This window comes from Brassica rapa, chromosome A04 (assembly GCF_000309985.2).
Source record: "Brassica rapa cultivar Chiifu-401-42 chromosome A04, CAAS_Brap_v3.01, whole genome shotgun sequence".
In the NCBI taxonomy this organism is placed as follows: Eukaryota; Viridiplantae; Streptophyta; class Magnoliopsida; order Brassicales; family Brassicaceae; genus Brassica; species Brassica rapa.
Window position 1 is genome coordinate 2,695,069 of NC_024798.2, and position 15,049 is coordinate 2,710,117.

General features: G+C 30.9%; 2 protein-coding genes and 1 long non-coding RNA gene across 3 annotated transcripts in view; 1 reads left to right on the forward strand and 2 right to left on the reverse strand.

Moving 5' to 3' along the window:
* LOC103863213 overlaps positions 1–15,049 on the forward strand; it is a 743,758-nt gene that overhangs the window by 15,607 nt on the left and 713,102 nt on the right. The gene's annotated exons all lie outside the window — the stretch shown is intronic.
* On the reverse strand, positions 1,068–4,683 carry LOC103863138 (proline transporter 2). Its single transcript, XM_009140892.3, has 6 exons — positions 3,337–4,683; positions 2,604–2,923; positions 2,333–2,522; positions 2,135–2,259; positions 1,836–2,051; positions 1,068–1,587 (listed from the first exon to the last, which is right to left on the reverse strand). Exons 1-6 carry the CDS (start codon positions 3,425–3,427, stop codon positions 1,210–1,212), a joined length of 1,320 nt encoding a protein of 439 aa, XP_009139140.2. The 5' UTR covers positions 3,428–4,683; the 3' UTR covers positions 1,068–1,209.
* On the reverse strand, positions 8,546–13,726 carry LOC117133746. The gene is made up of 2 exons (XR_004457749.1): positions 11,659–13,726; positions 8,546–10,826 (listed from the first exon to the last, which is right to left on the reverse strand). It is a non-coding gene; the product is annotated as an uncharacterized LOC117133746 (long non-coding RNA).

Sequence of the window (15,049 nt, forward strand, 5' to 3'; positions counted from 1 at the left end):
TTAGTAAATGTCACATTTTCATATATTTGTGTTTTATTTTATAAAAGACTTAAAAATTTTATTTTTATTTATCGTATTTCATTTTAAATGACTATTTATGTTAAAAAAATTAAACTTTATTTTTTTAATGAATTAAGTTGGTATAACTCTGATAAATTAATTTTATTATGGGGTTAATATTTTAATTAAAAAATTATATACTTTTAATAAAGATTTATACTTTTCAATAAAAAAATTTAATTATTTTTATGAATGCTTAAATTATATTAAGAAAAAAAAATAATAATTAAGAATAGTTGAAAAAAAAATTATTTGAACTTGGACTCAATGGCCCAAAGAAAAAAAAAAGTGAGAATTGAATCTGATTTTTTAATAGGCCCAAATGGCCCAAGAGAGATTTGATTTGGGCTGGATCCAAAAATAATGACCCAATATAGATTTGTTATTAATATTACTTAATTGCCCTTAATGAAACATGCAATGTTAATGAAGGAAACATGCCCCTAAGGTAATTATGACAATAGGATCCTGATTTAATAGTATAGATTATAATAATTTCTCTAATTGACTTAAGATGGTTTAAAGTAGGTTCTAAAAATCAGTCTAGGCGGCGCCTAGGTTGCAACTCGATCTTAGCCAAAACGATTTTTCTATAATCCTATTCATACGATTCAAATTGGTTTAAAATGCTATAAATAGATTAAAATCTGTTTAAATCAGATCTAAACTAGTCTAAATATGTTAAAAGTAATCGTGTTAGTATAAATCCACAAATTTGTCTGATTTATTTTGTTTTGGATATATCACAATATTTTATAATTAAACTTAAAAATAAAAATATTTCATACAAACATAAAAAATATAAAAAATAAATTAATAATTTGTTTACAACTAGGCTTTGTCTAGGCCCCGAATTATCTGCCAAGTCGATAGTTTTCTATAAAGCACCTAGTTGTCGTCTAGCGATTTCTTGAACAACTTTAAACTCAGTTAAATCGCTTCAATTCTTTTCACATACTAGAAGTCTAGAATACATATTCAATGTTGTTTTGTTAATTAAACTAAAATTGTCAAACCAAACCGGAAACGGTTATAAGTCTTTTTGATTTGTAAGCGAAGTACAAGTAACAATAAAATGGATTACAGTTGTTTCGCTATAAGGAGATTACAACATAAACAATGTCGTAGACGACAAAGATATAGCACTTTTCAGACATCAGCAAAAACATGGAAGTTCTTGGAGTCAACAGCAATGAGTCTAACAGCAGCAATTGCAGCAGCAAGAGACATTAACCCAAAGAAGCAAACGTTAAGCCAATGCCATAGCTTTTGAACAGGACTAAGCTTATCGTTCATAGCTACGACATACATGTGATTTGCTAATATGAACGTGAGAGGGAAAGTGCTTATAGCTCCCGTGAGGCTCATGAAATCTCCAAGAAACGGTAAAAGCGCTGAGAGAAGAGTGCTCACCGCGATGTAGCTTCCTCGCGCTACTGTTCTAAACAACAGATTCTTCAGTGCTAATGGACTTCCTTTGATTCCATACTTTGTGTCCATAAACTCATACGTCGGACTTGCAAAAATCTACAAAGGAAGTAAACAAGTTTCATAGAAATAGAGCACGTCCTAAAGACATAGACAAAATGAAACATTCGGCTATCACTCTCAAAACATATTTTGTAGTTAATATGTATATATCATTCGTTTTTCAAATAGTTAAAATTATAAATATTTATTAATTATTTCAAACTCCATAAATTTTAAGACCGGCTCTACATATAAACAAAACGATCAAAGAGTATACAACGGTCAAGGAAGAAAGATTAACTTACGTGTAAAGAGATAACGGATTGGAGAAAGGCTGAAATGTTAGCTAGAGCTTTAACCCAGAGAGGTCCACTGACACTGTTTAACAGATAAGTTGATGTTGAGGAGCCGTAAGCCCAATAACCGATGAATGTAACGGTATACATTGGTAATACACCAGCAGTGAATTGAAAATACAGAGCCTTCATCATGTTTTTAACCACCGGTTGCTTCACAGTGGCCTAGTCATTGCACAAAGATTAGTGTCATGAACAGAGAAAAAGATTAGAGTATGAATAGATTGGCGTTTATCCATGAGACTGACCTGTATTTCTGGGAGCATACCCGTGTTGAATGCGAAAACTAGATTTGCTGCTGCTCCTGTTATGGTAAAGATTTTGTCTACTGATGATCCTTGTATGTTGTAATCTCTTGAAGGTTTGTTTACTCCTACAAAAAAAATCAACTTATAAGTAGTTCTTTTGGTTTATAAGGTTGCATTTTGAGGTTTGTAGATTGTTACCATCTTTAACTGATAGAACTATTGCAACAACAATGTAAATCAGGCTGAGGATTGTTGATACTCCTAGCCATATTCCAAGAGCTGATAAATGAGGAATACCGATTGCGAAAAGCGCACATACAACACCCGCAATGGCGATAAAGTGAGGCAGTTTCATTACACTGTCATCTCTAAAAAGTACATAAACCGCCTGCACACGTTGCAAAATCACATCAATGAGGGAAACTAACTTAAAATGTTTTTGCAACATGTCAGGTTGTTATTGTTGTACCTTTAAAGCGGAACCAGCAAGTATGATGTAGCCACAATTAATCATGAAAAGATTGACATATTGCAATCCCCATGTAACACGATACATCTTTTTACCGTAGATGAAGCCAGCGAGATCTCTATAACGAATGTGTCGTTTTCCACCAAACTCATGAAGCTTGGCTATAAGAGAGTTTGCGTAAAGGGATATTGCGGTAGCGAGAAGGAGACCAACCACACCACCAATCCAACCCAAAGGAACCATGACTGTCCCGGAATATCCCAACACATAGGCGCTGTTTATACCGGTTGTTAGTACAAATGCTACCTGAAACCATGAATCTGTACAATTTCGCCAACAGTTAAAGTTCACACGCAGTTATCTATCAACGCATATAACTCACTCTCAATGCCAATTGTTACCCTCAAGGGAATATAAGCAAAATAAAACAGTCATTATTTCTGTTGATTGATGTTTAAGTTTTCAGCAGCGCAAATATAGATAACAATTGCTATGTAGAACATCAGTGACATATATGTGTAAAATAAAGTGCAAAAAGTTAATTAAAAAACTGAGCACCAGTCCCCAATTGAGTATACACTTTCCAAAGACAAAGCAAAAGTGTTCTCTAGATCACGCAATAAACGACAAGTTGATTCATTGTAACAACCAAAAAGAGAAACAAAACAGGACAAAAATATATAATGAGAAATAAATAAAAATATACAAAGAGAAAGATAAGAAGAGTCCGAACCGCTGCTGATCTGATGAGCAGTCTCAGGGATTTCAAGATCGAACTTTTCCACTGAGACGACTTTACGGTTCCTAGCCTCACTCGTATCCATGGCTTCCAACAAGAATTAACCAGTTAGTTCTTGTCTCTCTGCCTCCAAAAACCCTCCACTTTCTTCTCTAATTCTTTGTTTTAGAGTCGATGTCTTCCTCCTCAAAATACAGACTTTTTTAATCTGCTAGAACAAGATTCGTGACAGACAAATATATTCCATAGAAAAAGTGTGAAATGGAATCGTTGAGGATGAAAAGATGGATTCTGTTTTCTTCCAAGTGTTTTATCTTTTTTTTCAGTCAAATTTAAATTGATAGGTCAGAAAGATGGATACGTTTCTCTGTATGTTAATTGTGTATTTAATTACTTGGCACGCGATCCTATAAATTGGGCAACTTAACGTTTTGTCAGTGTATTTTTTTATGAAAAAAATAATATTTGTGTTGTTTTCTCTCAAGTAGAAAATGATCTTTGACATTAAAATAAAGATATCAAGGATCTCATAATTGGTTTATATTTGGAAAGTCAATGGTTTGTTCCAGACTTCCAGTTGATGATGTCTTGGTATGAACAGCTTATGAAAAAGCAAAACACGCTTTCTTGAATTTGTTACGATGTTAGAATTACGTAGGCTCTTTTCTTTCGAATAGTCCATTCCAACTATTTTTTTCTAAAGACCACTGTAAGTATAAACTTATAAAGAACTTTTATTAATTAATTTAAACTTTGCAAGAGAAGTTGAAAAGTCAAAGAATAGTAGGTGAGGCATAAACGCTAGCTTACATATTATTTTGTTCGGATTATATTCCTTTTGACTTCTCATGACATTATCTTAAAAAAGGTTGAAATGTATTCTCTTTTTTTTTAGCAAATAGATTCGTGAGACTATAAACCATACAGTATTTCCTATAGTTAGCATAATCCCGAAGCATATCCTAATTTCCAACCCACCATTGGTAAACGCAAAATGAAGGTGCAGTTAGAGCTGATAACCCAACACCCTGCTCTAGTTTCAAATTATCAATTTAAATGAAAATTCATTCCGAAATCCAAATATTACAGTTTTAATTGATGCTAAGCTGAGAACAAATGCTCAGACGTTCGGCTACCCGTTTAGGTTCGAATCGGGTATTTCAGATTTTTAGATATTTTGGTTTACAAATCTAGTATATGTTCGGGTCATTTTGAAAATAAGGTCGGATTCGGATATTTAAACTTCGGGTTCGATTATTCCAAATCAGGTTTAACTATTTAGATTTTGGATTTCTTCTTTCAAAATTTGCATGGTTCAAAGCTCCTAAGAATTTACCAATAATTAATTAATTTTCAAAATTTTAATAGGTTAAAGGATTAATAGTTGACAAACAACATGCAGGGCTCAAAGACTCTCAAGGTGCTTGTATGCTTTGAAGATCAGTATGACCTCCTCTCTTTGCTGACTTGCGTCTATCGCCCTAGTCTACGTTCCAACTTCCGCTTGTTTATGTTTAGGTGTTGTCAGGGCTTTGGTTACTGGAAAACTTTTTCTCATCAGCAATGTCACTGGAGTCATCACTTTGTACTGCCAGATGTGTATTTCAGAGATGTGATTCACCTTTGTATTGTATCTCTCCAATGTTCAACAAATTTTAGTTTGGAAATATTAGTGGGTTCGAAGACAAAACTTTGAATACAATTTGGTTGCGGTTTTAATAATTTGGACACCGATTTTGTTTGATGATAATGCGTGAAACAATTTTGCATGCATATTTAAGTAAGTAGCACAAATTCATATTTCCCTGATTACTACCTACCATATAGTGTATTATCTGACTTTATGCCATGTGCAGCAACAATATAAAATATTTTCCACTTATACAACACCATTACATTCAAGAAACAGAACAAGCCTGAAACCCAAATAATTATAAATACAAAAATAATTTGTCTTTTCAACAATAACCAAGTCTATCTTTCTTGCAGTTGTAATACAAAGACACAACATTAGCAAAACAATAAGAGAACCACAAATCTCTAAGGCAATCAATCTTTATGAATGAGAAAATTATATTCAAAATATAAAATTAAATATATTCAGTTATGTTTGGATATCCGTAAATTGGTTTTGGGTTCGGATATCAGTTCCGGATAAAATGTATAGGCCTAGAAGATATAATGGAAAGTCTAAGGAATCTTATATATTAAAATAGAAGTCATGACTTCTTTCATGTGTGATTTTTTTAATTTGGACCATCACTTACAAATTTTATTAAATATATTTTATTAAGACTAATACTACGTAGAATATTTAAAATACTTTAATCATAATATTGTTTGATATCTTTTCATTTTAAATAAAATTCTAAAAAATCTGTTTCAAAAGTTTTTTTACAAGATCTTCATTTTCGAAATTATATTTAAATATTTTCACTAATTTCAAAATTAGTTTGAAATATTATCATACATTAACATATTCAGTTATCATTTATAAAATAAAAAAATAAAAAATTCTATAATATTTTATCTATTATAAAATCATAATCAATCATATTAAAAACATTATTATATTAAGCTAAATATAATAATATTGTATAATATCTATAAATTTTATATATTTTATTTTCGTAAGTATAAAATATTTATATTCAAAAATAAAATATAATATGTTGGTAAGATGGGTTAATATTAGCAAACTATATAATACATGTATAAAAATTAACATATATTTCTTTAAAGCTAATAATATAAAATCTTTGTAACTACTTTAATCATAATATATTTTCATTTTAAATATAATATATATATATATATATTATATTTTTAAAATTCTAATAAATCTGTGTAAAAATATTTTAAGAATAACTTAATATATTTTAAGTTATCGTTTATAAAATGAAAAATAAATAAATTATATATTATTTTATCTACTTTATAGTCATGATTATGTTAAAATATAATTATTATACTTAAATAAATATGATGAAAGTATATTCAATTGATAAATTTATAAATTTTATTCAACTGACAAATACATACGGTCTTAAACAATTGATTAATTATAACATTTAAATTATAAAATTATTGTATTTAAAATAGTTATATAAATATTTAACTATATGATTAACGTTAAAAATATATACCACTTATGTTATAAAACAATAATTTATGTATCAAAAAATAAAAACAAATATACGCGCGGTTGCACGAATCAAAATCTAGTGAAGATTAAAATCAAAACCAGCCTTTGCGCAACCTACACGCATGGCTTGACTTTGTGGCAAAAAAACCAACACTAATACGACACTTTATTACATTTTTCAACATTATGATTTACGGTGGACTATTCAGTCATGACTTTGGGATTTGATTTTCGTGGAGTTGGTAATTCTTCCCAAAAATAAATATAGATATTCTATCGAGTTCACAGGCATTCGAAGTTCATTATTGACAAGATCAAGATTCCGGTATACAACACATTTGATTGAGTCATTTAATATATGGCATAAAAAAATTAGGTCATGTAAAATATAAATTTATATAAAGATTAATGAATCTAAATCTAATTCTTAAATGCAAAACAAATAAAAAAAATGTGAAGTATGCATAAGGCTAAACTCACAAAAACGCATTCATCTCATGTTGAATTAATAAATCTCTAAATTTAATTCACACTGATTTATGTGATCTAAAATATATACAAAGTAGAGATGGTAAAAAGTACATTGTGACCTTCATAGATGACTGCACAAAATATTGTTATGTATATTGTGATTTTCATAGATAACTGCATAAAATATTGTTATGTATATTTATTACATAGCAAAAATAAAACCTTACAAAAATTCAAAGAATTTAAATCCGAGGTCGAAAATCAGCTTAAAACAATTATCAAAGTAGTTAGAAGCGACAGAAGAGGCAGGTATGATGGTCCATTAAATGCATTTTGTAAAGAATATGGAATAATCCATCAAACTACAGCTCCTTACTCACCAGAATCTAATGGAGTTGCGGAACACAAAAATCGAACTCTAAAAAAGATGATGAATGCAATCTTGCAGGAATCTTGGTTACCTCAGAACATGTGGAGGGGAAGTGTTGCTTACCAAAAATTATATCCTTAACAAAATTCCACACAATGTAACTGGTAAAATTCCATATGAATTATGGAAATGTAATTTATCTTCGCATGAATAACTCAAAGTGCTTGGGTGCTTGGAAGAAATTGTGGTTCCGCCACCAAAGAAGGTCACTATTGGACATAAAACAATGGATTGCATCTTCATCGGATATGCACATAACAATAGTGCTTATCAATTTCTAGTACATAAATCTGAAATATCAGTCATTCATGTTAATCCAGTCATAGAATCTATAAATGCATCTTTCTTCGAAAATATTTTTTCATGTAAGGAAAAACAAGGTTTAAAACGAACTCGAAAAGAAAGAGACGACGACAATGACTCAGTAACTGAGATAAACGTCTAGATTTCTATAAATGATATTTCAAAAAATGAAGAAAAAGATGAACCGCGAAGAAGCAAAAGAGCTCGAAAGAAAAAATTCTTTGGTGAAGATTTCCTAATGACATTTTTAGTAGAAAATGTTCCAAAAAATTTGGCAGAAGCCATGACTTCACCAGAAGCTCCATTTTGGAACGCAATTGTCAGAAGTAAATTTGATTCTATCATGCAAAATTATACATGGTTCGTAACTGATTTACCACCTAGCTGCAAAGCATTAGGGAATAGATGGATAATGACTCGAAAACCTGGTGGAAAATATAAATCTAAGCTTATAGTTCAAGGATTCTGACAAAAGGAAGGCTTTGACTATTTCGATACATATTTTCCGGTAACAAGAATAACATCAATAAGATTGATGATAGCAATCACAGCCTTAAGATACCTAAAAATCCATCAAATAGATGTAAAAATAGCATTTCTAAATGGTGATTTAGAAGAGAAAATTTACATGAAACAACCTGAGGGTTTTGTCATTCTTGGACAGGAAGACAAAGTATGTCCGACTTGTTAAGTCACTGTATGGGCTTTAAACAAGCTCCTAAACAATGACACGAAAAATTTGACAATACAATGATGTCAAATGGTTTTAAAATTAATGAATGTGACAAATGCATATACTACAAAACTACTAAAAATGTGTATGTTTTGCTATGTCTATATGTAGATGATATGCTCATTATTGGAAGCAATAAAGTCATTATCAATCAAACAAAGAACATGCTCAAAGGGAAATTTGAGATGAAAGGCTTGAGATTAGTAGATGTAATTCTCGGGGTTAAAGTCACCAGAAATTCAAACGGAATTATCTTAACCCAGTCTCAGTATGCTCAAACAATATTATAGAGGTTTAAAAATTACTCTAATAGTAGGGCAAAAACTACGTTAGATTCCCAAATGTACTTGACAAAGAATTCAGGTGAAGCGGTTTCACAAAACAAGTATTCACGTGTGATCGGAAGTCTCATGTACTTGACCAATTGTACCAGACTAGATCTAGTGCATGCAGTAAACATACTTAGTCGATATACAAGTAATTCATGTCATACACACTGGAAAGCTATAACGAGAGTACTCAATTACTTGACTTACACCAAAGATTTTGGGTTTCATTATGGTAAAGAACCATCAGTTTTAGAAGGATACAAAGATGCTAACTGGATATCAGATTCTAAAAGCTCAATATCCACAAGTGGATATGTCTTTACACTAGAAGGAGCAACAATATCATATAAATCTACCAAAGAAAGTGTTAGCCAGATCCACCATGGAATCTGAGTTCATAGCCTTAGACAAAGTTGCAGAAGAAGCTGAATGGCTTAAAAAAATTTTGAAAGATATTCCTATATGGAAGAAACCTGTGCCAGCTATACGCATACACTGTGATAGTCAATCAGCTATAGCTCGGGCTCAGAATAATCTCTACAATGGTAAATCTTGTCACATCAGAAGACAACATAAAACCATTAGAGAACTTATCTTAACTGGTGTAATCACAATAGACTACATCAAATCGGTTGATAACCTAGCGGATCTATTTACTAAAGGTTTGCCATGATGTTGTTGCTAAATCATCAAAAAGAATGGGTTTAAAGCCTATAACGAATGAGAACGCTTGATTGCAACCCTACCTATCATGACTGGAGATCCCAAGACGCAAATTCAAAGGGAATAAAAATCAAACTAAATTTAACCAAAGCACTTTGAGACAAAGTAATCTATTCCGAGCTCATATGATGATAAAAGTGCTAACGAATATAAGAAGGATAAGCATATGCTTTTAATGATTCCATAGCTTCTAAAGCGAAGTATTACTCAATATTTTTCATGGTCAATCACCTAATGAGTGTAAAATGGGGCCGTTTCTAGGAGAATGAATACAATGCTATATTCTCTAAGTTCACTCATGAAAACCAAGAATTGTTCAGGGCCATAATGAACACAATAGAGAACTAAGTTCTACGAGAAAATGAAGTTGTGCTATGCATGTTGTCTCAGTTTACATAAAACACTGGTTGGTTCAAGACATCATGTTCACCTTATGGTAAAGTAAACCCGACAGATATTAACTATTAGTGGTTCAAGGCTTAAAAATGTCACCAACTCAAACACAATGAATTTTTCGCAAACACTCTCGATAAGTCTGTCTGTCTAATCAGAAATAGTTTAAGTTTAGTAACTAGAGTCTATCGAATCTACATTTAGTCTGCATATGTGTAGAGTCATTTTTATTCATGTGAGGGATTGTTGGATCAATTATTTAAATTCCAATACTTACATAAATAATTGTAATTAAGTGAAAAGAAATAGTCTAGTTATGGCCTTTAGTGAGTAAATGAAGATAAGAGGAAGTTTGTCCCACATCGATAAGATTGAGAATATCTGAGCTGTATATATATGACCATGTGTTATCATGGTTCAAACGGCTAAGTAGAAGAGTAGACTCAAAAGAAATGTAAAAATATTTTAGACAAATATCAAAAGTACTATTTTAGGAAGAAAATAAATAAAATATATTTTTGTTGAATTTGGAAGATTAAGTAATAAAAATAATATGGTGACAAAAATATTACAATAATTATAGTATTTAGATTTTATAATTTAGTATATTTACATATACTACAAAAGTGTAGTTTTCAAAAAAACAAAGTGTAATTTTGAAATTAAAATCATATATAAATGTATTTATACAAATTTTCCCATTTCTTCTGTTTATTTATCATATTGTATGTGGTTCTAGTTACTTTATTTAAAATTTTTAATTTATAACCTATTCATAGTAAAATCAAATGATTAAACAATGCTCTGATGTAAAAGAACTAACATAGAGAGCAGAGGCAGACCTATGTCAGTCAATGGGGAGTCGGTGACACACCTTTTATTTTAAAAAGAAAAATTTAATATATATATATATATATATATATATATATATATATATCACATCTAATTTTGACACACCTTTGATCTCTAACTTTTTTTTTTTGCCAACTGATTTTTTATTTTATTAAACAAACTTTTACAACATAAAACCCAAAAAACAAATGGGCAACCAACATACAGGCCCAGTCGACACACACTAAAAGAACAAGACCCAATGACCCAAGTAACACCCAAATCAGAGGAAGAAAAACGGTGACGAGCCACATCCACGTGTTTGCCGCTTGAGGACGAAGCAACAGGTGTTGGAATAACCTTCACCGTCTTCACCGACTTTGTCGTTGCCGGGACTGAACGGCAATCACCAGAACTGAACAGCTACCACCGGAACCTACCGGGAACACGATCACAATCAACGAACCACCATCTTCGAATCATACTCCTTCATCGCTTGAAACTCCATCCCATGGAGAGCATCACTCGACCAATCGAGAGCTCATCCACACACCAATCACCAAACACACAGAGTCCAGACCATGCCACAGATTATACGCTTTAAGAGACAAATACTAGATGAGAACATAAGCTAGCGAGTTATACCAAACTCCTAGAAACTAAGCCAACAGGAATAAAAGATATCCCTTTGGAGACATAAGCCGGCTGAGACCAAACTGAATCACCGGAGACATAGAACCAAACAACCTAAAACAAAGGGCTGAGAGACTTAAGACCCTTTCAAAAAAAACATGCAAGCCTATAACACGAAAGAGAACCAGAACCGGACCGACGGTGGCTTTGGAAGCCCACTGTGTCGGCCAGTGGATCAAAAAATCAAAGAGAAATACGCAGATGAATCTAGAGAGAAGAGAGAGCTTTTCTAGAGAGATGGAATCTAATGCTATGTTCGATATACCTTTGATCTCTAACCCACTAACTCTCTTATTATTAATTACAGAAAATTTTACTACAAATCCAGTAACTAATCCATGTATTTTACAAGTATATTTAATTAATAATTACCTTAAACTTAAAAGCCCACATAAATTTAGGTTAGAAAATTGTACCTTACTCTGTTATCGAAAACGTTTGTCATCTTCTTTGAGAAAATATCAAGCATTGACTATCTGATAGAGTGAGTCAAATTAGACGCATACCTGGCCCTGCTATCTGTGAAGTGCAAACGGCCCACAAAGTACACAAATGTTCATCTAGAAAATAGCAAACGGAGCATTGACCATTGGAGAAAATTTAGTTTCCAGACAGAACTTTTTAAAACCTGACGTGTATTAGATGTTTTGTTCCAGTTTCGTTTTGATCAGCAAGTCTGGGAACCAGCCCCGTTCATGAGAACCTTTTCACCCATCTACTGGGGGATTTTGCAATAGGATGGCAAAACTGTGAGCGAACTCACAACCTAAGCAGATTTAGCACTTATAAATTGCATGGCACCTATGAACAGAAAGGAATAACAAGATCTTCGGCAGAAAAATATTTTAAGGTGGACGAAATTTTTTTAAAGGAAATTGCAAGCTCAAATTTCAAAAAGACAAAAAACAACGCCGGTGGGCTAAACTATAGAGGCTAGCACTGCGACCGTTCAAAGGCGATGATATTATAATTTTAATTTTTTGGAAAATATTTTTTTAGAAATTAAATTGATTAAGGGAAAATATAAAATATAAATATATTTTAACTAAATTTAATAAAATTTAATAAAATTTCGGTACAAAATAGTTTACAAATAATGCCAGTTTTAAATTAAAAGACCTAAAAATATTTCTGATTAAGAGCATTTCCAAAAGCAATCTATTTGAGGTTTGCTAAACCTTATATTTGAGGTTTGAGAGTGTGCTTCTTCAATAGTAAACCTCAAAACAAACTTTAAAAGTTTTAGATTTTTACATTATAGTCCTTATTTTTGGAAAAAACAAATAAAAACATAAAACTGTTATAACAACTAAAAACATACAATAAAATATTATAAACAAATTTTATTAATAAACTGTTACATTCTAATAGAAATTACCTATAAATAAAAGACTAATTATAAACGAAATCATTTTTCTAAAAATACATAGTTGCTCATTGTTACTTTCAATAATGCTCTCATACATGATTAATTAGTGTATTTCAAATTGATAAGTGAGTATATATTTATTTAAATTTATATGTAAAAGTTAAATTTATAAGAACATATATAAAATATATAAAAGATATAAAATTGTATGGATTAAAATGATAAACAAAAAAGTTATCAACACTATTTAAAAGACAAACAAGTACAAGGACAAAAACAATAAAATAAAATGTTTTGTATAGTAAAACTTTATATTTGAGGTTTCACTGTACGTAACCTTATAATTTAAAGTTTTAAAGTTTACATAAAACCTTATATTTGAGGTTTTAAAGTTGCTCTTCGAGATGTCCTAAAGGCCCTTAAAACCATGAGCTGAGCCGGACTTGCAAAAAAACTTCACAAAAAGTAATAATGTTTTAATTTATAATTTTTTTGGTCAAAAATATTTTAATTTATACCTTATAGAATTCTAATCATACTACAATATCACTTTTCAAACTTAGCTTTGAAGGATGACTATTTTCATAAATAACCTAAATTTATGATGAAAAAATAACTAGACTAACCCTTCTAATCACATATAAATGTTTTAGAATTATTAACAGAAGTTTATAAACCTAACTTCATCCTTTAAATACTAAATCCTAAACAATAATTATTAAATTCTAAATTCAAATGTTAGAGAATGTTTACTTTAAGGTATTTTTGAAAATAGATATATAATCGGGGTTTTTGCCAAAACTAACCCACAACTTGATTTTAATCCCAAACATATACTCAAACTTGAATCAAATGCAAAACTAACCTAAAAGCCTAGTGAAATTACAGTTCAATCCCTTGTGACCAAACAAAAAAACAGAAGCCATTTTTACGAATATAGCCCCAGTAAATCGTCTGAGTCGTCTGAAATGTTGGAAGTCGTCTGGACGACTGAAGTGTAAGTCGTCTGGTACCAGTTTATTTTAAAAATAATTTATAAATCTTGTAAAAAAATATTTTGATGCGTGAAAAATAAAAATCAAGTAATTATAAACAATTTTAAGTGATATAAATTAAGATATGATAAAATTGATTTGTTTTGAAGATAGATGAGTGGAAGTAGTGAATCATGAAATACTTTGGTTTAGGAGTTTGGCAAACATATGTTGTAGTATTGTATGTATTGTTAGGGTTAGATTTTGGAAAACTAAAATGTTTTTTTTTTCAAAAATTAGTTTTCACCTATATGTGTTTATTTCCGTGTATAGTAAACACTTTTCAAGTTTGATTTGGTTTTATGAAGTGTTTAATTAGATAATTAAATTTAGGGGTTATGTTTAGGGTGTGGACGACTTATATTTCAGTCGTCTGTTGAATAATTTACTCGGACGACGTATATTTCAGTCGTCCACATCGTACCGAACCTTTAATTTTACCAATGTACGTTTTAACCTAACCGGATCATTTTACTCGGACGACTTACATTTCAGTCGTCTGGTGAAGAAATTAAAACAGACGACTTACAGGTAAGTCGTCCAAATATTCCCGCCTAAATTTTTTTTTAAAATTATTTTTCCGCTTAAATAATTTAAACTAAGTCGTCTGGAAAGTCTTCTATTTTAGTTTCCCGCTAAAAATATTTAATTTCCCGCTAAAAATATTAAACTCTTCTGGACGACTTACATGTAAGTCGTCTGTTTTAATTTCTTCACCAGACGACTGAAATGTAAGTCGTCCAGGAAGTCGTCTGAGTCAAAAATATTTAACCTAATTGGATTTTTTGTCTCCCTATATAAAGAAAAATTTACACATTCTCTCTCCTCCTCTCAAATGGCTGCAACAAAAATGTAATGTTCATCATTCTAAAACTCTCCAACCTCTCTCTAATCTCTTTGACTTGAAAACACCAAACTTTATATGAATTTTTCAGTTTTGTCTCATGTATTTCTTACTAATCTATCTCTTTTGCAGGTTTTTAATCAAATGGTACTCATCTTCCACTAATTTAAAGGTAGATCTATTAATTTTAGATATGTATTTTTGTTTGTTCTATAAATATAGATTTATCTAATCTTCCACTCATTTTCTCTATTTTTAAGTCATTTGAACGTTTTTGGATATGCAGGTTTTTCAGATCTGGATTTGATATGCAGGTTTTTCAGATCTGGAAGACTTCTGAAACGACTTACCTGTTAGTCGTCTAGAAGTCGTCTGGACTTCTTGGAAGTCTTCTGACAAAGTCGTCTGG

Excerpts from the sequence above, each read along its gene's own strand:
- LOC103863138 (XM_009140892.3), bottom strand. The coding sequence starts at position 3,427 with ATGGATACGAGTGAGGCTAGGAACCGTAAAGTCGTCTCAGTGGAAAAG. Across the intron at positions 2,924-3,336 it reads TGCTCATCAGATCAGCAGCG|ATTCATGGTTTCAGGTAGCA; the intron begins GTTCGGACTCTT and ends GAAATTGTACAG. Across the intron at positions 2,260-2,332 it reads AGTTCTATCAGTTAAAGATG|GAGTAAACAAACCTTCAAGA; the intron begins GTAACAATCTAC and ends TTTTTTTTGTAG.